Source organism: Pseudonaja textilis, chromosome Z (genome assembly GCF_049901715.1).
Source record: "Pseudonaja textilis isolate UNSWEBS1 chromosome Z, rPseTex1.2, whole genome shotgun sequence".
NCBI classification, from domain to species: Eukaryota; Metazoa; Chordata; class Lepidosauria; order Squamata; family Elapidae; genus Pseudonaja; species Pseudonaja textilis.
This window is the reverse complement of record NC_142008.1, coordinates 85,920,793-85,944,254: the sequence shown is the minus strand read 5'-3', so window position 1 is coordinate 85,944,254 and position 23,462 is coordinate 85,920,793. Positions and strand designations below refer to the sequence as shown.

At 38.1% G+C, this 23,462-nt stretch overlaps 2 protein-coding genes across 9 annotated transcripts; one reads left to right on the top strand and one right to left on the bottom strand.

Moving 5' to 3' along the window:
* The first annotated feature begins 101 nt into the window (after nucleotides 1-101).
* On the top strand, nucleotides 102-10,407 carry BECN1 (beclin 1). 8 transcript variants are annotated; one of them, XM_087916839.1, is made up of 12 exons: nucleotides 102-208; nucleotides 1,578-1,706; nucleotides 2,273-2,340; nucleotides 2,581-2,639; nucleotides 4,205-4,295; nucleotides 4,496-4,632; nucleotides 5,287-5,481; nucleotides 6,642-6,788; nucleotides 7,452-7,601; nucleotides 7,737-7,797; nucleotides 9,005-9,119; nucleotides 9,619-10,407. In XM_087916839.1, the coding sequence occupies exons 2-12, from the start codon at nucleotides 1,580-1,582 to the stop codon at nucleotides 9,732-9,734; spliced, it is 1,266 nt and encodes a 421-aa protein (XP_087772965.1). In that variant the 5' UTR covers nucleotides 102-208; nucleotides 1,578-1,579; the 3' UTR covers nucleotides 9,735-10,407. The 8 variants fall into 8 exon arrangements, with proteins under 8 accessions (XP_087772965.1, XP_026576719.1, XP_087772963.1 ...); XM_026720934.2 differs by having other exon boundaries at nucleotides 9,005-9,147; XM_087916837.1 differs by having other exon boundaries at nucleotides 6,597-6,788.
* CNTD1 (cyclin N-terminal domain containing 1) lies at nucleotides 10,156-21,599 on the bottom strand. Its single transcript, XM_026720939.2, has 8 exons — nucleotides 21,350-21,599; nucleotides 20,290-20,482; nucleotides 20,113-20,188; nucleotides 13,801-13,957; nucleotides 13,119-13,281; nucleotides 12,256-12,400; nucleotides 10,787-10,883; nucleotides 10,156-10,639 (listed from the first exon to the last, which is right to left on the bottom strand). The coding sequence occupies exons 2-8, from the start codon at nucleotides 20,459-20,461 to the stop codon at nucleotides 10,526-10,528; spliced, it is 924 nt and encodes a 307-aa protein (XP_026576724.1). The 5' UTR covers nucleotides 20,462-20,482; nucleotides 21,350-21,599; the 3' UTR covers nucleotides 10,156-10,525.
* Nucleotides 21,600-23,462: the final 1,863 nt, after the last annotated feature.

Here is a 23,462-nt window from a genome sequence, read left to right as displayed (position 1 = left end):
TGCTTTTGTCGGACAGGCTTTATCCGGTGCTGTGCACATGCGCTAAAGAAACAACTTCCGGTTGGTGTGGGTGGAGCTCGGTACTAATAAGTGAAATGATTGACGTGGAGCCAATCAGCGTAGAAATAGGAAGTTGAAGATGGTTCGTGTTCGAAGTGAATTTTTTCCGGCAACTTGCAGGTTATCTTCCACTGTGTAAAAATCCTAGGTATTGTTTCCTTCTGTATCCGGTTGTTCTTCAGTATCTTTTGCCCCTAAGAGATGACCTATCTTCCATGGTTCTCTTTTTTTTTATTATTGTACTGCCTTTAAACCGAAGTATTTTTGCGTTATTGGATCTGGGTTGCGTTACTATGGTCAGTAGATGGCAGCAAAGAGCCAATCAGATATTCTTAGGACCAACATTGTCGTGAAGCCAGTTCGTGGGCTTCCTCTCTACTATGAATATGGGGGTGGTCGTAACAGTAAAATGTTTCATGTGCGGTTTCCTTTCGTACAAGAAGGACATCGCCGACTTTGCATCTCTGCAAGTAGCTTTTCCAGTCCAGCACAAGCACCTCTCTGATGCCACGGGGAGCGAGAAGGCGGTCCCGTTTCTGCGCCTCCTACGGGCATGAGCAAAGAGTGCGATTTCTCCGGAAGAGAAAACTTTATGCGAAGCCGTTTTGACAGACGGCGGGGTTGCTTAGGAAAGCATTTTCAGACGAAGAGAAAGTCGATCGTGTGTTGTTGGGAGGGCAAGGTGGCCTGGTGGTTATTTTTTTACCGATCGATTTTGTTTGCTCCTGGGAAACTTTAAATACCATCGATTGGGTATCCCGCCTATAGTCAGGAAACCTGGTTATGGTCACTTAACAAGCACATTAGTTCGTTGTTGGGCGTGAGGTAGGTAAGAACGATGGAGACATTTAGATGGAATCAAGGTAGATTCCAACAAAGGTCATTGGAATGTACCCTTTTGTATTCCTAACCATAATTTGTCTACTAGCTTCAGCCTAAACTGGAACAGAAGGAAATTAAAGCTGTGTATAGGGAGTAAATGTCAGTAAACTGCAGTAGAACAGATTGTGCATTCGTAGTACCTCAAAGATAAACGTCTTTGATTTCATACCAAAATCATGTTAAGGATTGAACTGACACTGGTACCTGGCTAATTTTTGTTAGTACACTCTAGTTTGAACAGTTCCTGTTTCCCCAAAGATACTTCGTATCAGAACCTAGCTGATTTCCTTGGGAGTTACAGCTGAAATGGTGGTGATTAAACTATGCTATTATTTAGATTGATTCAATATGTGTCATCAAGATGGTGGTGACCCTTAGGCATAGTGCTAAGGTCTATGCATAGATATACATATAAATGTTCTCCATCCTCTCCATGAGGAAGTCTATGAAATAATAATGACAGAAACATTGATTCATGCTGCATGGGAGAAGGTACCTAGTAACCACTCCTGAATTTTTACAATAGAACTACACAAGGTAGAAAACACAAACTGGATATCCGATATAAAATATTAATTTATACCCACCTACAAAATATTAGAAACATTGTATTGACTATCTTTCTACCTTCACAGATATGGATGCATATAAGTCACCTGCTTGTACCATGCAGGTCAGCTTTGTTTGCCAGCGTTGTAGTCAGCCCCTTAAATTGGACACATCTTTCAATGTTCTTGACAAAGTCACCATCCAGGAATTGACAGGTAAAAAAATGTGCATAAAGCCAATGCAACCATAAATTCTGTATTGTTAATGCATACTGAATTTTCTCAATAGCTGAGAAAATTCAATGAAAACAGAAGGTAAGATTGTTGGAAACATTCAATAACATAGTGTTGTTGTGAAAAATTTCAGTAGTTTAATCTGAGTCAGTTCTCAAGTCTGAAACTCTGTTTCAGAACCTGATTTAAAAAAAAAAAAGGCTGAAAAACAGCTTCTGTCCCAGGACAGTAATTATACTGAATTCTATTGTACAGTGCAATATTAATGCAATATTGGGTTTTCAATTCAATTGTATAGAATGTAAATGATGTGTTTGTGTTTTATTTTTTATAGTTACAATAATGTACATTGGAGATGGCATTTAATTTCATTGTACGAGGTACAATGACAAGTAAATTAAACTAAACTATCCTTGGAATTGGGAAGCAAAAGCTCAAAGGGAAAATATTATAGACAGATATAGTAATTTTTCTGCTGACTTTTAGCATTATATGCAAATATTTTTATTTTTTTCTTTGGTAATTGTAATTGGTAATCTTTTATCTAGCTCCACTGCTTACTACTGTTCCAACAAAACTGAGTGATGCACAGGAGGAAGAGACCCATTTGACTGAGGTAAAGCATCAGCGTATGATTCTAAATTAAGAGCAATGCAGCATTAGAAGTTAAACACCAGTCATTATTAGGAATTGTTATTTTGGGGGGGCACTTATTCTGCCAAGCCGGCTTTTTAAAGTTTCCTTGTAATATGTGTACATTGTAAAGTGGCAGGTTGTTAAAAGCTGCTTATGGACTCAAATATTTATTTCTCTTTGGTAAGGAATCACAAGATGCTAATGCTAAATTTCTTTTTAGGAAGTGTTTGTTGAAAATCGCCAAGATGGAGTGTCCCGAAGATTCATTCCCCCAGCCAGGTATTATGTTCTCTGCTCTAATACATTTCTAATAAATGCCATTCTTTCAAACGCTGGAAATTTTGATCAAAATCTTATACTGACATGTACACACATACACTCAGCTGCTGATAAAAGCAAAAAAAACCCACCCTAAAACCTATTCTTAGCTAAAGCAAGAATTCTCCCTAGAAGTGAAAGCAAAATATACTTTAGTTCTTTCATCCTTTGAAAGGAAGCACAAATAGTCCTATGACTGCTTGTTTAACAATTTAAGGTTATGATAGCATTGACAAAAATGACTTGCAAGTGGTCTTTGCGCTTATGACCATTGCTGCATCCCTGTGGTCATGTGAGCAACCAGCATGTATTTATCATAGTTGCAGCATCTCCGGATTATGTGATTACAATTTGCAACCTTCCTGGAGGGCTTCCAACTAGCAAAGTCAACTGGATTTGCTTAATGAATACGACAATTTTTTTTATAAAATTGTAAAATCATTACGTGTGACTCAATAACTGAATTGATGTAGTGAAATCTGGTGCTGAGTTACGGGAAGGAGGAGTAAAATGAAATATCAGATCTTCAGTTGTTGTTATGCAGGAAGTGATGCAAAAGAGACCCTAATTTCTTCACAGCATTTATCAGATAGATATGCAGAATGTACTTTACTCTGGCAAGATTATGCCTTTTTATGAACCGCATTTTAAAAAATCTCCTTTGAACATTTACATGTTTTAATTCTTGATTTCCTACCCTGACAATTGCTTAGCAATAGAAGTTCTGGTCCCAATTGTTGTCATAAGTCAAGGACTATATATATTTCATTTTGAACTGGATTCTCTATTATAGAACAATTATTTTCAGAAGGAATTTTATAAATGTCTGAGAATTAGGGGAGAAGGTCCAACATTATGCCAGTAGATTCAGGAAGGCTAGTTTGTTTGGTTGGAAAAATTTTAAAAGCTATGTTCGCCCTCCACGGTAATGAGACGGAAATATCGCTCTATTATTTCTATCATAGGACTACTATAGGTCTGTCAAACTCACAGCCCATAGTCTGATACATCAGGTGTTTAGAAAAGGGGAAAAATATTGTGATATGTCACATGACAGTGCCATGATGATGCACGATGACACCCCTGGACTAATAAATTAATCTTTACCATTATTTTTTTCAGATCAAAACAACCATTCTGCAAAAGTTTTTTTATGTGACCATGGTTCTTGATAACTTGTATAAACTAGCTAATGTATATTCTAATGAAAAGGAATAGTTTTCTAAGAGGATTTTAAATTGAATCCAAGTGATTCTTGGATGCAATGGATTGAAACACAACTGTTATTTTTGAACTCTATTGTCTATTTCTAACAATTCAGACATTTTTTTGTTTTAGCTTAATAAGCCTGCAAATTGTAGATCTGTGTCAAATATAGTATATAGAGCAAAACCTATTTACTATTTAGAAATTGGAAATTGCTTGTAGAATAAAATGTATATTACCGTAATATGGTTTAATGTCAGAATTTTTGGTGAAAATGTATGAGAACAAAGCTTATAACAAAATCATGCTGCATTTTTCAGGATGATGTCAACAGAAAGTGCCAACAGTTTCACTCTGATTGGAGAGGCCTCTGATGGAGGAACCATGGAAAATCTCAGCAGAAGACTCAAAGCAAGTTGATCTCTATTCTTGAATGTACTATCAATGTTTAGAAAAGATTGTTTGGGAGAATAGAATGCAATACTTTTGAACCTTTTTTATCAAAACAAAGTCTAATGAATAGTAGTTTTCCTTGACAAAACTTTCTGCCTCATTTAACAAACGTAGAATTGTTTTCTCTTTCCTTTGCTAAAATGAGCTCTTCCATACAGGTCACTGGAGATCTGTTTGATATCATGTCTGGCCAAACAGATGTGGATCATCCTTTATGTGAAGAATGCACTGATACACTTCTGGACCAGTTAGACACGCAGCTTAATATCACAGAGAATGAATGCCAGAACTATAAGTGAGTAATAAATTTCTTTTTGACAGAATAAAGAAGCACAATTTTACCTTTGTTCACTAAAATATTTTTTACTGAAGAAAGTACCATATGCTTGTCTCTGACATGTATATACTCAAGCTGTGGCAATTCCATTTCTATTTTAAAATAGAACAAGTTACAGTTAATCCTTGACTTATAACCACAGTTGAGCCCAGAATTTATGTTGCTAAGTGAGAAATTTGTTAAGCGAATTTTGCCACATTTTGCAATTTTTCTTGCCACATTTTTTAAGTGAATCACTGCAGTTGTTAAATTAGTAACATGGTTGTTAAATGAATTTGGCTTTTCCATTGACTTTATTTGTCAGAAAGTCGCAAAAGATGATCACATGACTTCAAGACACTGGAACCATCATAAATATGAGTTAATTGAATGTAAATCACATGACTGTGGAGATGCTGCAACAGTCATAAGTGTGAAAAATATTCATAAGTCATTGTTGAATGGTCACTAAATAAACTGTTGTAAAGGATTACCTGGATATCTACACAGATTTGATATTGTGTAGATTTGTTACTGGCTGGGTTTTGAGGTGCATAATTGTGAAAGAAAGTGAAGGTAAAGGGTTTTATATGGTTCATTGCCATCCCATAAAATCACTGGGATTTTTTGTAGGAAATGCCTTGAAATCCTGGAGCAAATGACTGAAGATGACAAGGAGAAATTACAGTTGGAACTGAAAGAATTTGCTCTTGAGGAAGAGAGATTAATTGAAGAATTGGAGGAAGTAGAGCAAAAGCGCAAGGCCCTGACTGAAGATTTTGAGAAAGTCAAAACTGAGGCTGAGAGGCTGGATCAGGAGGAAGCTGAGTGAGTGTGAAATCTTTCTACTGTGTTTCCCAGTGGCAGTGGCAGAGCAGCTGCAGATGAGGCAGAGGCAGCCAAGGCATGTTGTGCGAGTGCTGAAGGCATGACTTTTTGGCCAGCTCGTGCACACCCCCAGAATGGGTGGCACGACTGAAAGGAAGAAGCTGGCAAAGGTGTTGTTTGTGCAGCAGACTCACCAGCAGTTCCTTACTGGGCGGTTCTTCCAACTCGGGATGAAAGGAGGTGGAGACTTGGAGCTTCTTTTCTGATGCCAATACGGTAAGCCGTTCCTACCACTGCCTATTGGCCAGGCTGAAAAACAACATAGCCTGGTGCCACTGTCCTCCAGCAGCAGCAGGTTCAGCAGGCAGAGGCTGGGACGTGCCATGACACTTGGCCTGTTGCAGCCATGGACATGCAAACAGTTGGACAGAGAGTGGGGGCAGGCGGTAGCAGTGCTCCCACTCCCATCGGCCCCTGAGCTTGCTGCCTCCTGTATTGGAAAAACTAAGAAAATAAGCTCGAGTACTTACTTTGAAGGTCAAAAAAGTATAAGACCGGGTCTTCTTTTCAGGGAAACATACTACTAACAATACTCCCAGCTATGTAATTTTTTGGCTAGATACTTCGTTGGAGTTCATACCCAAATTTTCATGTTTATTGATGACTATTTTCCCCCATTTTTTTTCTTTATGCCTGTACTAAACATCTCCCCTCTTTTTTATGCTACTTTCCCAGGTATTGCTTACCGCATCTCTCCTACACTTCATTTTCTCCTTATCCTTGACAGACTTTTTATTGGCTCTTGTGTTTTTCTCATTTCCTTTAATAACCTACCTGTGGCTCACCTACTCTATTAGCCTGAGTACTTGATAGGAAAGTCCAGAGAAATTAAATATGGTTTCATAAGTCAGATAGAAAACTCCAGTGTACTGTTTTCATGCCATCTGTCTAGTACTAGAGAGGAACTATCTTTTTTACTCAAATTAATTCTTATGAAATTAATTTGTAATTGTTCTGAACATTTTTGAGGCCTATCCTTTTCTGCCTCTTAAGAAAACAAATTTGTTCTTTTGGATCTGGCACTATTCTACATGTTGAATCCTTAATGGTTTTAGGGAGGTCCTCAAAAGAACTAATCTTATTCTCGATGTTTCCTGGAGGTATCAAAAGGAATACAGTGAATTCAAGCGGCAGCAACTAGAATTGGATGATGAACTGAAAAGTGTTGATAATCAAATGCGTTATGCCCAAATGCAGCTGGACAAGTTAAAGAAAACCAACGTATTTAATGCTACTTTCCATATCTGGTAAGAAAAGAGATTTGGATAGACTGGGATGTGAGTTATTAGAAATATAGTAGAGTACCAACACTTGAATCTGGATGTCATTTAAGCTCTGCAAAGTTAAGGAATTCAGAAGACTCTGGACAGCATTAGAGCGAGTATAATAGTTTCAGTTTTAGTTTGCTGCAGAAGTCTAACTGAATACTGTTTTCAGTTTATACTTTACAGTGTTCACTCATGGTTGAATTCTTACTTTCCACTTTTTAAGAAGCAATCCTTCTTTGAGAGCATTGGGTCGCTCACCATGAATAAATAAACTCTTTAATCAATATATTATTCCCCTTTTGGAGGGTACTATCTAGTATTTTTTAATGATAACTAATTAGTACCGGTAATATTTCACACAGGGTCCTGTCTGAGATCCTTCTTATTTTAAAGTTTTATATTCTTTTGCCAAACTGATTAGGGTTAATAGAGTTGAGTTTTAAATAATCTGGGCAATAACTGACTAACTTCCTGTGCTGCAGACAGATTTTCATAAAAGCTATGGATCTTATTGTTTATGTTTGGAAAATTATTTAAATTTTGGATGTGTCCAAAAACTGCTTCAAAAAGACTTGTTTGTACTGCATGTAACATTTTTCTGTTTCCCTCAAAAGCTAGCTGATTAGATTTCTTCTTGCATAGGCATAGCGGGCAGTTTGGCACAATAAACAACTTTCGTCTAGGCCGCCTCCCAAGTGTCCCTGTGGAATGGAATGAGATCAATGCAGCCTGGGGGCAGACTGTTCTGCTTCTCCATGCCCTTGCCAACAAGATGGGCCTGATCTTTCAAAGGTAGATACAGAGACAACAAGCCACCCCTCCCTTTGCCAGCCATAGGAGTGGCAAGATTAATTAACTTGTTTGTTGGATTAGAAGCCTATGCAATACTTTTCAGTCAAATTATTCTTAAGTGGCTGTTTCTTGCAGATATCGTCTTATTCCATATGGAAATCACTCTTATTTAGAGTCTCTTACTGACAAATCTAAGGTAAGAGATTTCCTCACATTTTAGTTTCCAAAAATCCCTTTCATAAACCTGCATTTTGGATTTCTAGAGTACTGTATCTGTTTGTAGTTAGAGGACTAGTCAGTTCAGAACAAGCCTCTAGGACACTTGGTGAAGAACATTTTGAGCAATTCTGCATAAGCTGAATTCTAAAAAAATAATAATAATTCTAGGTTGCCCAAAGTTTTTAAGCATAGTTTGGCTATTTTCCACTTTAAACATGTCGAAATATCTTGGTTTCTGAGTATTTGTTGATGGGAAATGGGATGCTAACATAATATGATACAGAATGATTTAGCTGATAACATTTTTAGGCTAATGAAATATTCATGCATGATAAAATATTTAGATGAAGATAATTGAATTTATATTTTGGAAATACCAATACAGCATTGTGTTTATGCAGTGTAACTAAATATAATAAACATACAAGCTAAATGTAAACACTGTACTACATATGTATTTAGGGATGTGTTTGAATATTATTTTCTTATGATTGTACTATTTAATTTGATATTTTATATAATCATCTTAAATGTGGTACTGGATGTTTGGAACATCAGCATGAGTAAGTGCTTTTTGGTGGCATCTCTCTACACTTTTTTTTACCCTGGAGTAAAATATATATATATCTGTCAGGTAGAGTCTACCTTATAAATAAATAAATAAATATATATATAAATAAAAAGGTAGACTCTACCTGACAGATCTGTATCTTCTAGATGGAGAGTGGTCATTTATTCTCCTTGTGCTGAACTATAGTAGGATGAAAAATTTGAATAATCATAGTTCTCCATCTCAGATCAAAAGAATATTTTCTGTAGGACTTATTTTCTTATAGTTCATGTACAAAGTGATTGAAAAATCATTGAAAAACCTGAATCCCTCAGGGTAACAGATACTGTTATTTATTTGTATTTTAAAATGTCCTAGATAATAATTGAAAAAGAAGCTGGATTTTAAGAGAAATAGGAATAGTTCTCTATTGGAGTAAAACAGATTTTATTTTCTTGTTTCCTGTAGCCTAGACTTGGTTTAGAAGAGCAGTCATAAAAACAAAGATGATTCATGTCCTAAGTTACAATGAATGCTCTTTATTGAGTAAAAAGGCTAAGCAGCTTCATTACTAATATTGTAGAACTGTAGGACAATTCCTTGTGTTTCTAATATTTACATTTATGTCTTCAAGGAGCTACCTCTTTACTGTTCAGGAGGCTTACGATTTTTCTGGGACAATAAATTTGACCATGCAATGGTGGCATTTCTAGATTGTGTACAACAGTTCAAAGAGGAAGTAGAAAAGGGTGAGACTCGTTTCTGTTTACCTTACAGGTAAATGTCAATGGTGCAGAAAGTAGGTTCCTTTTCTTACAAATTTTTTAACTCTGTCTAGTTAATCTAAATTAAGTATCTCTTGCTAAACTATTATATAATTGAATTAAATGCCATTAATTTCAAGGTATCTCATGTATACCAGAAGCTTTGCTTTTTTATTTTAATGCAATATAATAACAGCTAGATTACTGTGGTTCTTCAAAGTACTGATGATAAACTACCACATTTAATGGTCTTGATATTTTTTTAGTTGACTCTGCTTTGTTATTAGGTTGCTGAAAATATTGTGTCAAATAAAAAAACTGAGGTACTCTCTCAGCAAGAGCTTTAACATAAAACTTATGTCTAAAGATTAATAAAACAGGCATTACAAAAGCAAATGGGATTTATTAAAAGATAATGTAGTACTAATCTGAGACCAAATGCCAGGATTTTCAGTGCCTAATAAGATCTGTTTTTCCAATACAGAATGGATGTGGAAAAGGGCAAGATTGAAGATACAGGTGGAAATGGTGGTTCCTACTCCATTAAAACCCAATTTAACTCAGAGGAACAGTGGACAAAAGCACTCAAGTTCATGCTGACAAATCTGAAATGGGGCCTAGCTTGGGTTTCTTCGCAATTCTATAATAAATGACAATTATGAAGGAGAAAAAATTCAGCATGACACAATGATGCCAAAAGTAGGACTTGGGACTGTGACAGCCATACATTATTTTAAAAGAAGAAAAATCTGCAAGCTTAATATTTCATTATAAAATGGAATGAAGCAAAAAGCTTCATGCCATAATTTAGATAACATGTAGAAAAGTATACAACTGATAGGAAAAGAATTATGTATTTTCTCCAATAGGACAGGAAAAGGAGAAAATATTAATGATAGAAGCTCTGCTGAGTTAGGAGGTTATTGCAGCTTCATCATTGCACTAAACTAGAAATACAAAATAAATACACTGTTTTTTTTCAGAACAGTTTATCAGTTCTATAGAGAGGAACACATTAATGTATTTTTTGTCAGATAAATTTATTTGTTTATGCTAAAGCTTCTGCTTTTACATGTAGTATTTATCTCCATAATCCATACATCTAATATTTGTCTTAAGCTGCTATAATTTTTTGTGTTGTAATGGTTATGCAAGACTGCTGTAAATGGTTTTGATGCCCTAGTCATGGACAAGATACCTTTCTTTAAATCTTCTTCCCCCTTAAAAGATTAAGAAAGCAAAATCTGTGTGATGTCCATTAAACTATTGAAGTGTATGAGGATGTGCAGTGCCTTTTTAGTAGTTATCTGCTTACAAATTCCATGCCTATGTTAAATACTACAGTACATTTCTTGATAAGTAGGCTCTTCAGCTTCAAAAATGAAGGCTTTCTAACAACCATCCACTGTACTGCCGAGTCCTAGACTGTGCTTCAGAATTGCATAGACTGCCTCAGTAATGCTCTGGAGACTAATGCCTGTGGTGCTATTGAGGTATTCCACAACCTTTCAAAAGAAAGAGAGAAAAAAGCTTTAGGCTGATACGCTATATCATATAGAACTAGGGTTCTTATGGATAGCAAGCCACATGTAGGAGAAAACAAAATCTCTTGATTTAGTACATGAATGGACTAAATGATAAGCTGTATGTACCTGATTCCAGTCTTCATGGTTTAGCAGGAAAGAACTTGCACCAATTACTCCTACAGCTAGTAGCATGAGGTCTTCCTTTACAGATACAAATTTGGCTCTATGAAATTGAAATGACAAAATGAAAAAAGACAATATTCCAGCAATAGTAATAATGATGTACATTTGAAAGTACAAGCCTATTTATAGCAAACCAATATGATTAAATAGTTTAGTATTTTTCAAGCATTTCTCTGTTATATTCACTGGTCTTGAATTAAAAGATATGTTTTGAAGACTTACGCTTAGATGGCTAGAATGCCTATAACATCATTAAAATATTTAAATAGCACATTTCTCACAAATCCATTGTATTCAGTGGAGCCCACACTTTGGTAAATAGGTACTGTTTACATGCCAAAAGAAGGAGCTAATCTTCATCAAAACAACATATTCTGAGATGGGGATTTCCGCATTAAGATTGAGTATCCATACAATAAAACATTTTTATTTGCATTTCTGCTGCTACATTGAATATATTAGGCAACAGTACTGGGTCGTGCTGTATTTTGCTGCCAAGTAACAACGCAAAGGTGAATTTAATGTTTTCATCTCTCAAAAAATAAACATTAATAAGATCCAATGCTGTGTATAATTGTATAGTAAAATGAAAACCCTATTAGCATAGGAAAAATATATTTTTTCAATTTCAGTATATTGTGCTAAAGTATTGGAAATGTAACATTTGGGAACCAAAAGATTTCTTAAGAAAACATACAAATTTGTGAAATCAATGAAACATTCTTGTAATTTAAAAAAACAAATTCTAAAAAGTTACTTGAAATGTTAAAAGGCAAGTAAAAGGGTCCAAAATGAAAGAGTTGCTATCTAATAGTTCACTAATGCAGGGCCGCCAACCTTTTGGACGTGAGGGGCCAGTTTTATGGAGAGAGATTTTTCTGCAGATTGGAAGGGACATGGTTTCACATGCTGCCTGCAACCCATGGATGGGGCTTCGCTTTTTTGCACAGCCTCATTTTCAATTCTGCAGCTTTAATTTTAGGCAACAATAGTTCATCCCAGTGGTCTCTAAAACAAACTAATTCTAATTATGTCTTCCCGATAACTCCTCCAATTCATATAACAGTAACTTATAGAGGGGATATCTAGGTATATTTAAGATTCAAAACTATCCCATCCAAGTAAAAGATTGCCTTAAGCTGAGAATTGCCCATATTTAAATGTTCTGCAGAAGGAAAGATTAATATGACCCAAAGAAAAATCAGAACCGTCTTGACACACTGAAGCTAGATTCTATCAGAAGAGCATTGTTTACAAACATCTGTTAAAATCTGCTAGTGGAAAACTAACCCAGATTTTCTTGGTCTATAAAGTTCTTTCTCTATTTGTGCTACTTCAGTATGCACAACTCCAAGTTTTGACTTCCCTTTTTGGCACACATTTATTGCTAGCTTGCTTCTTTCAGAACTTACAGTTGAAGTTCACTTGGTGAGGAGCTTTCTATTGAAGACTTCAACAAGGTATCATAAATATTGTTCCGCAACAGATATGATAAACTCAATAAACGTTTGCACATTTCATGCAGCTCTTTTGTGGGAAGTAGATAGCCATTGTATCCTAGTATTGGGGGAGGAGAGAGAAAGCCCAAGAATTAGATGCTGCAGGAAAGAGAGTGGGTTTCTATAACATGTGATAATCTCTCTCCTTGATCTTACTATCTGAGCCATAAATACATTTAGTTTCCCCTCCTCTCGTTTTTGTCTGTTTCAATATATGCCACTTCATGTCTAAGGCAGGATAAGAAGTCACCTTTTCCTGATTTCTAGCCTTGTGCCTTAACTACTACACCAAATTGGCTCTCATAAGAACCTATAAAACTTCACTATATCTGTAATATCTGTGATGAAGATTGAGAATAATCACTGATCCACAACCCATTTTATTGAAACCTTTTGCTTTCTAACCACCAGAAGCAACAACAAAACTCTCCCGCAAAAAAATAAGGAAATAATATGATTCTTAAGAACAACAGTGATATGTCACTGTAGTTCATTGGTAACAAAAAGAAAATATATGTGGCCTTTCCTAGATGTTCTGTAAATCATCAGTTTATCCTACTGCTCTAGGATGTAACTTGGAGAGTTATTTTTTTAAGAGCAGCAAAAATTGGTTAAGTGCTGCCACCTGCTGTAGAGCCTTAGAAATAAAGAGATTCCAAATATAAGGAGCTGCTCAGCTACTGATAAGAGGGATAGACAAATCAGAATCAATGCCAATTTTTTACTAGCAGGGCAAAGCTGTTTCATAGACCACAGTATATGTCTCCTGGGTTTACCTAAAACTTCTAGGAGAACTTCAACATAAGCAAGTGGAACTGGAACATTGACTTGAAAATGCAGAGTCTTCAAAATAGCTAGTTCTGATTCTAATAATTCTTCTGTAGTGTACGAGAAACCCAAAGACTTCAAAAACTTCAGAACCATTTTGTTATTAACAATCTGTGTAAAAGAAATAAGAGCATTACATCCAAAATGCCACATTTGCTTTGCCATAGTATACTATGTTTTGTTGGAATGGGTTGTGTTGCATATGTTGCTGTTTTTAAATCAACATGAATCATAATATTAAAAAGCTGCCCAATTAATTAACATTTTGTTTCTACTACTAATAGTTTACATTTATATATCAAACTTCTTAACCACCCCATCTCCGTCATAGTTGATAGTTAATCATTGTGAAAGCCAACTTCATATACAGTCACATATCTCCTTCAGTACTAAAACCATTAACCCAAGCTATTAATGAAGACACCGTTGCTTAGCATCTATAACATCTATTTCATTTTCTGATCAGATTGTTTAGTGAGAAACAATTATATTTTTCTCAATTCCACACATGTATTTAACAATCCTTTTTCTGTCATTGAGAAAGTCCACAAGGTGGCTCAGAAATTTTTTTGAATGGAAGTTATATAATACTACTGTATATTGCCCAAGGCAAATCTTGAATCTCCTTACTTTGTAATGGAAAGAAAACTTGCTGGCAAGCTGAATGCAAGAAACTAAACGCAGGATATATGTGTCCTCCATTTGTGCTTTCAGTGAGGCCCAACTGCTGCCTTCTTCCTTTCCTAGAGTCAAATTAGAGAACTCTTCTAAAAGTTTGAGTATATACCTAAAAATACAAAAGCACTGATAATGCATCTAAAGAAAAGAGCAGGTACTTACTTGAAACTTCCTTTATAGTTTACAGAAACAAATATCAAAACCATGTAACTACACTGATTTTATGGAGTTAAAGCTATTCCAAAGAGTCATGAATCAATGTATGAAACAAGTAGAATAAACTCTAGGACCTTCACCAGCCCCCCCACTCACAAAGAATCAAATTGTTCATTAGGCTTTTCCTGGGTTTTCAAACCACTTAGTGCAGTATATTCACAAGTACCGTGTTTCTCATATAATAAGGCTGGGTCTTATTTTTTTTTGAGCCCCCCTAAAATGGCTAGGCCGTCTTTTGGGGGGTGACTTAATTCCCCCCCCCCCTTGCATCTTCGGGCGGGCAGGCAGCGATGGCTTGGATGTTGATCTCGGCGTTGGTGGGGCACTTCATATTGGGGTCAGCGCAGGCAGCACCATATCTGGGTGTACAACAAAAGTACTTCCTAAAGGCAAGCCCCCCCCACCATTCCTCCCCATTTTGCATGTTTTAATATAGGCCTTAATTTGGGGGGAGGGGCTTAATTTCATTTCATGCCTATAAAACATGCTGAGACTTCCTATTGGGGGAGGCCATATTGTTGGAGAAACAGGGTAGATATTAACAGGGATAACTAAAGTGACACAAAAATGCAATTAAAATACTCGAGACTTAGTCTCAGGCAAACTTTTATAAAAACAACAGATGGGAAAGAAACATGCAAGGAAAGAAAAACAACCCTTGTAATCTAAATTGTTGAGATTATATTTGTAGAGTGAATGCATTTGTAGTGGTGTCCACAAACTCCTCCTCTGATTGACTTTGGGATATTGCTACTCAAAGCAGGCTTGTCATTAAATACCTTTTCATTAGTAACTGTGGCTAAAGTATTCCCTCCAAACAATCCTTTGAGACTTTAAAAAGGAAGAGTATACATTTTACTTTATATATTTATAGGTTATCAACACTGACTGCTCTTCAGAAGGCTAGATCCTGAAGATGAAACTCAAATACTTAGGCCACCTAATGAGAAGAAAGGACTCACTGGAGAACAGCCTAATGCTGGGAAAAATTGAGGGCAATAGAAGAATGGGGATGATAGAGAATGAGCTGGCTGGATAGAGTAACTGAAGCAGTAAGCGTGAGTTTAAATGGACTCCAGAAAATGTAGAGGACAGGAAGACCTGGAGGAACATTATCCATGGGTTTATGATGGGTTGGACATGACTTCACAACTAACAACAACGTTAAAGCTGTGATTTGGCTGCTTTATATCTATAAATCATTAAAGCTATGTTACAGAAAATAAAACTGGAACTTTAAGCACATCTACTTAGAAGTAAAGCCCACAAAATTAATATTGTTTAATCTGTGATAAGCATATTTTTAGATCGTGGGTGAGAGAAGACACAGAAAGCTCTGACCATTTAAGTTTCTTTATTACATCATTCAGAACAAAGAACAGCAGCTGTGGCAGTTTCTTTTTTACCCTAGGCTGCTGCGGCTGCAACAAGTGACAGCTTTTCAATTTTTCTCCGCCACGGTTCAACCAATCAGGGCATATATGTAAATATCTAACACCCCTCCCCACCTGGTCCAGCTCACCCACTCCTGTTCTGCCTACTGTAGGTAAGCACGTAAGTAGGCGGGACTCTTATGGGTGCAACCAGACCTGCGCAGCTCAGACATGGGTTAGTCTCCGAGCTGCTCAGTTGGAATTATCGCCTCTTCTGCTCCCCTCCGTGACACTTCCTGGAATTTTCTCATCATGGTGGCCATTCTACTTCCAGATGCTGTCCTTTTGCTTCCTTCCTTGGTTTGATGTTGCCTATGTGTGTCTGGTGAGTGTCTGCTACTTCCATTCGGTTCTTCCGGAGCTTATTCTTAACTGTTGAGGTTGTGTAGTTCTTAGGGCCTGTTCTATGTTATTCCTTATGTGCTCTGGGTGGTTGGGGTCTTCCCCTTTCTTCTCTGTTTCTAATGTATCTGTGTGAAGGGTCTCCCCCTTCCTCCCTGTTTGTTCCCTTTATCCCCGGGCTCTGTAGTTGATCAATGTGTCTTCTCCAACTTCTGTCTTCAATTGTTGTGACTCTGTATGAATGAGGACCCGTTACTTATACCACTGTTGCCGGTACCCATAATGGTTCCCCTGTTAGATTTTTAGCGTATACTGGGTCACCCGTTTTGAAATTCCGGCATTTGCTGAATGAATCTAGTGATCTTTCTGGTGTGTAATTGGGGTGTACTCTGTCTAATTGTGATCTCAGTTTCCTTCCCATAAGAAGTTCTGTGGGGCTTTTATTTGTTGATGCGCTAGGCGTTATGTGTTGTATACTTAATAACTTATCTACTTTTGCTTGCACATCCCCTGGCCCTAGTTTCTGAAGTGTTTCTTTTGTGTGCTGGACCATGCATTCAGCCAATCCATTTGTGGATGCATGTCCAGATGCTGAGAGTGCATGTCGTACCCAATTTTGTGCTAGGAATCCCTCAAACTGTGTGGCTGTGAATTGAGGTCCATTGTCGGATATTATTACATCCAGAAGGCCGGGTGCAATAGTTTCCTTAGGGTTCTTATTACTGCTTCTGTCGTTGTGGACTGCATGATGCTGACTTCCAGCCATTTAGAATATGCATCCACAATGATAAGAAATGTGTGTCCCTTTACTAGTCCCACAAAATCGATATGTATTCTAGACCAGGGTCCCCTGGGTGATTCCCACTCATGTTTGGGTGCTATGGGTGGTGCTGGTCGGTTCTCCTCACAAACCTGGCAGGTGGAACCCCAGGCCTCTATTTCTTTATCTATCCCTGGCCACCACACATAGCTCCTTGCTAATGATTTCGTTTTAATTATCCCCGGATGCCCTGCATGCAACATCTCCATTATATCACCCCTTAAATGGCTGGAATTATAACTCGATCACCCTACAATACACAACCTTTCAGTATGGATAATTCAGTTTATCTGTTTTTGAAAAATTTAGTTCCTTTGGTTTGTTCCTGTTCGGGCCACCCTGCCCTACCCAGTTCAAAATGCATGCCAGAGTTCTGTCTGTCACTGTTGCTCTCGCAATATCGGCTGCCGTGACTGGTGTTTGTTGAACTGTCTCTATCAGGAGTGTAGTGGTGGTTGGTGCTGGATCCTCGTCCTCGATGGGCAGGGGGAATCTGCTTAATGGATCTGCATGACCAATCTCTTTTCCTGGTTTATAGATAAATTATAATCGTATGCAGATAAGAATTTTATCCAATGGGTCATTCTGGGGGACACGATGTTCGGGGTGGCTCTGTCCCCCGTGAAAAGGGGTTTGTGGTCTGTGACAAATGTGAACTTCCATCCATATATGTATTCATGGAATCGCTTGATTCCAGTGACCACGGCTAACACTTCTTTGTCTAGTTGGCTACAATTCCGTTCAAGTTTGGATAATGTCTTCGAATAAAATGCTATTGGGGCTTCCTTTCCGTTTGGCAAAAGGTGGCTGAGTATTGCGCCCACCCCAAATGGTGATGCATCGCAAGTTACTATTATTGGTAAAGTCTCATTATATTGAATCAGTACGCGTTCTGATGTAATTAAGTTCTTTATTTCTTTGAACGCTGCCTCTTCTCTATGTCCCCAAACCCAGGCTGCTTTTTTGTTAAGTAGTCCGTGGAGGTGGTTCCGCCACAGTTGCCTTCTGCAGTAAGAATATATGGTAAAAGTTAATTAGCCCCAGGAAAGCTTGTAATTCAATTTTACCATTTGGTCTGGGGGCATCCTTGATTGCTTTGGTTTTACTGTCCGTGAGGTGGATGCCATCTTTGTCTATTGAAAACCCCAGGAATTCCACCCTATCGGCTGCTAGCTGGCATTTTTCTTTTTTTACTTTCAGCCCCACCTCCTTGAAACGGTTGAGAACTTCCTTCAAACAATCTTGTAATTGCTCTTTGTTCTTGGCTGAGATGAGGACATTATTAAAATAAGGCACCACTCCCTTTAGTCCATGTCGTAAGTGTTCCATGAGGCTCTGGAATAGTCCTGGGGCAACGCTCACCCCAAATTGCAAACAGTTACATTTAATATACCCTCTGTGTGTCACAATTGTCTGTGCTTCCACCATTTCAGCATCTACCAGTAATTGCTGGTAGGCTTATGCAAGATCTAACTTTGCAAATATCTTTCCCCGCCCCAAGGAGTGCAAAAGGTGTTGCACCACTGGGACGGGGTACACACTCTGCTGTAAAGTACAGTTAAGGGTTGCGCAGTAGTCAGCACAGAGATCCATCTGGCTTAAAGGGGTACTATTGGGGTTTCTCACTTCGCATGATCTATGAGTTCTAGAATCCCTTGCGAAATGAGCTTGTCTAACTGCTTGTCTATTTTTGGTTTAAGTGCGAATGGAACTTGCCTTGATTTTAGTCTGATGGGGCAATATTTGGGTCTAGATTAAAAGAAATAGGGGACCCCAAGTACTTGCCTAGTTTTTCATCAAAAACATCCTGGAATTCCTCTATCAGTTGGTCCTCCCACTCGCTGTCAGTGATGCTGGGGATGCCAGTGAATTCAATTCCCAATGGCTTGAACCACTTGAGCCCCAGCAGACTTGGTTGGTCCCTGTCGACCACAGTTAAAGGCAGGATTCCAGAGTAATTTCGGAAGGATACTCTGAATTCTCCAATGCCAATGACTGGAATCTTATTCCCTTGATAGTCTTTTAGGATTATTTTTTGTTCCTTCAGTTGTATTTTTTGTCAGTTGGGGAATTATTCTTTTGATGGTGTCCCACGACACCATTGATAGAAGAGACCTGGATTCCACTTCCATTTTTCATGGTTCACCTTCCATTGTGACATGAACATGTACTTTCTTGGCATTTGGTATGCTTTAGTGGCCCACGATTACTGTCTGGTGCATTTCACTTCTCTTTGTGCTCAGCTCATGGTTCCATTGATTTCTGCTATTTTGACCCCCATGGTTTTCAGTTTGATTTCCTCGAGTTCTTGGGGTGTACCTTGTCTTGGTCTTCGGTTGTTTGGCTTGAATGCTCTTGCAATATGCCTCCTCAGCTCGCAGCGTTGGCAAATAGCCTCTCAGAACTGGCATTCCGATTTAGGATGATTTCCTTCACAACCCATACACCAAAATTCCTTCCGCTTTCTTTCTCAGCTTTTCTGGTGCTGTTCAGGGTGAAGTTGATTCACTTCTTCATCATCTGCTGACCCTCATCCAGATTTGAGGTTCTCATGGTGAATGGTGGCGGTGTCCTTTTGGAGTGTGTGTGTGGATTCTTATTCACTTTCCTCATAGCTGCAGCGGACTTCTGCGATGCTTCTACTGTTGCTGCTTCCTTGGTGGCCTTCTTTAGTGTTATTTTTGGTTTTGTTAGAAGCCAGATCTGTAATGTTAGGTCTCTTAGTCCCAGGACTACATGATCCCTCATTGCCTCATCCACATTCAGGAAATCACATGCCCCGGCAATGTCCCTCAGATTAGTGATGAAATTGTTGATGCTCTCTCCTTCCTTCTGATCTCTCCTGTAGAACTCATGTCTTTTGAACAGGCTGGATATAGGGGGAGTATAATGTACCCTCAGAATTCTTTCTAGATTTGGCCAGGCCATCATCTTTACATCGCTTGGGGCTGTGAGAGCTTTAGCCATTTTGAATACGGTGGGGCTTTGCATGAGGAAAACTGCTCTTTTCCTCTGTTCCGTAATATTTACCAGATTGCTGCTCTCTAAGAACATATGGAAATGATCAACATAGGACTCCCATTCCTTGGTCGTTGGGTCGAATGGCGCAGATGGCGTATTGTTCCCAGCCATGTTGAATTCTTTGTCCGGTTACTTAGCCATGTTGTCGCAATCTCGGTTCTCTCAGCATCCCAGTTTCATCGCCAGTGATAGAACCAGAAGACGCAGGAGGCTCCGACCATTTAAATTTCTTTATTACATCTTTCAGAACAAAGAACAGCAGCCGTGGCAGCTTCTTTTTTACCCCAGGCTGCTGTGGTTGCAACCAGTGACCTCTCTTCAATTTCCTGCCACCACGGGTCAACCAATCAGGGCACATATGTAAATATCTAACACATATAAATTTATGATTCTATCCTAATATCAACAGTCAAGGAGAAAATAAAGAAATACCTTTCAAATATTTCTACTGCTTGATATGTGGCTGATTCAGTTAGGCTCCACTTCCTAGCTAAAAGAAAAATAAATTCTGGCAGAGGGACACAAGGGAAAATGATCATAGTTAGAAACTCTTCTAAAATGTATTTCAGAATTTCACCTCAGTTTAGAGAACTTAAGGCCAATTCTTACCTACTATCCGTGTGTCTTTGAAGCAGCCTGCCTCACCACACAGCTCACTCAAATACCGCTCATTCTCCATAGCCATGTGAAGGAAAGTATCTTGGATAATTCCAGGGGTCACTACTCCAAAGATAGGTTCTGAATACTGGTATCGGGCTGATACCTGTACAGGCAAGCCCATTCTAAAACTATTGTTAATACTCTGAAAAAATAATAATGTATCATTAAATTGCAGTAATTGATTTCTTCCAACAGTTCATTCTAACTGTTTCTATTAATAAAAGGAATATAATAATGGTTAAAAGAGGGCACAGTGACATCTATTTATTAAGATATTATCTATTTTACATATTAAGGCTGTTCATGTAAACTGCTTAGATTCAACAGTATTGAAATGGCATTAAAGCATCAAAAATAAATACAATTCTATATAAACTCAATGAAAGGAGAAGGCCTAAGAAGGTAATTTAGAAATTAAAAGATTAAACTACTCTGATATAAAATTGTGCTTTCTTTAAGCTCCTATATGGAATACTCCTAAATGCACCTCTGACTGAAGATTAATTGATAGGTGAAAGTGAAGAAAAGGACACCTCAGGTACTGAAGCAGTAGATACATTCATGATACAGCTAATAGTATATTTCAAATAAGCCTATCTTTAGAAAATTAACAGCAACCTTATTTAAAAAGTCCGGCTTTGTTTAAGGGGACAACAGGAAATATGTTCAGAGTTGCGCCATTAAATTGCAATAGCACATATTAAATTTAATTAGAACATATTGAGCAAATTAAACACCTAGTCAAGGAAAGAAAAACTGATTCTCCAAGTGTTTAGCCTTCACTTCGAAGGACAGAAACATGATACACAATCAATTTGAGATTAAACTCTTCAAATCTTCACCTATCATACCATGCCATAAACTGTCAGTTCAAAATATATGTGACTCCTCCCCTTTTACTTAGCGTTTGCCCTCATCAAAGATGGCAAAGAAAAAAAAGCGTGACCTTCAGCAATAACAGTCGGGTTTAAAAAAAAAAAAGGCTGACGTCGTAGGTCACAGCCCTCACCAAAGATGGCCGCGCGGTCCTCACTGGATTTCTCTTCCTGGAGTTGATATCTACGTTCTTGGTAAGGTCCTGGGAAAGATGTCGGCGCCGCAAGGAGGAGAGTTTTCGCGCATGCCGCCAATGAATGCCAAACCGCAAAGGATGGCACCCGTTAGATTTAATCCAGGGTCGGGCATGGGGATGGTTCGGCGAGGGATGAGCACTCGCAACAACGCTTTAGCGCTCGGACTAGGAGTTGCCGTCGCAGGAATATGTATCCTTTGGTAATCTGAGTGTCATGGCTGTCCGAAAGGGAAAAGCGTGCTGTGGGCCACTTCCGTTGTCTGCGTCCCTGGGCTTCAATAACTTTAAAGTTGCCTGGATTCTTGCGCGTCTCCGTAAGTCCATAGAAGCTGGTTTAAAATCGGGGGGCGAGGGCGGAAATTTAGACCTTGCATGGGCCCTGCAGACCTACTAGAAATGGATTGTTTATTACTCTAGTTCTCTCCCTGATTTTAGGAGGGGAAATCAAGATCGCCGCGTGGCGTTCTCCTATTTTGCCCTAGTTTTATTCTTGCAGTTACAACCACGGGAGAAATTATTGGCTGACAATTACTCTTCGAATGCCCTGGTCCAGTGAATCCTGAGTTTCTGTTCTCATAAGCCAAAGTTTATCCACTACACCATCTTGGAAACAGAAATCTAACAACTTTAGGAAGCGTCAGATTGTACTGTAAACTTTCACAGTGAGTTGCAGGAAGCAGGGACTTTCCTTTTATGCTTTGGCTCCTGGCTATAAGGAAGCTAAATGCATTGCTCCTAGCTACATCCCAGCCTAATTCCTGGATGCAGATAGCTAAGACCTTTGAGCTAGAATTTGCAGGTATTGAGATATTTTTCTGATTGTTCAAGAGAATAAGAATGATTTTGAAATGTTTTTCAAAATGAAACATTTTAGTCCTTTTTCCAGAATATGGGAGTCCATCATTTGTTCATACAAAATACCTAATACTGTTTTGGATGACTCAGCCTGGGGGGAGGGGAGGCTGAGAGATAAACCTAATCAGTAAGATTGGGTTTATCTTCCTCCCCTTTCACATTGTGTTTGTTAAAGCACATCTGACATCAAGATTAACTTTTTTCTAGGAGAGGTAAATTTTGAAAGGCAAATGATATTACCTTTCTTTCTTCAGATTTTTTCCTTTGCATCTAATTTAGGGCAGATATAGTATCGTGGTATGATCCTTCTTGATTGGTGGTGGAAATGATGTAAGATTATTTAGTATAGACTAGTAGCATGCATACTGTACTTTTCCTGAGCTGTCATGTGCAGATACCTATACCATGTATGCCTTCTCTCAAGATGTCTTGCTGAATGAAGTAGAGACAGAGGCTGAAATCATACGAGCACAGGCAGCAAAGACCTCATCAGATTGAGATTGAGATTGAAAGAATTGAAGAATTACCCATTTTAGAGGTTGAAAATCAACATTCCTCTTTGTGCGCTGATTACTTGAGGATAAGTTATACAACTCCAAGGATAATACCCTGCATTTCAAAGTGTTCACTGATAACATATATTGCCATGTCTAAGCTATAAAAGTCATTTAACCTTTCTATCTACTTTGTGAAACTCCAATAAACAAACTCAATGAAAGATAATTGTGTGTGAGAAGTTGTTTTAGGGTAGAACTCCAAACTGCCTGAAGAAGACTCAGACCTTTTATGTACTGAGTTATGTTTTAAAATACATTTTGCATCTGAAAGAAGGTAATGATTTATTTACCAGTAGCATAGGTGAACTCTTTCTGTTCCTCATATACATCTAACCTAGCAAGGTGTCAGTCTTTATCAACACATTTATCTTTATTAGAGCTTTATAAGCTTCAAAGGGATATTTCATTTTCATGGTGCTTTGGGGGAAATTAGATCTTCAAAGCTGTTTTATGAAGTAACATAACCCCTATTATCCTACCTTTGCATTGTATTCTGTATGTTCCTCTGCCCCCACTCAGAACAAACACAAAATGCCTCAATAAGGTTACCAATGTTTCCTCCACAATGCAAAGGACCGCTAACCATGTCAAATTCTAAATTCTTTGCGAAAGACCAAATATATTTATAAACATGACAG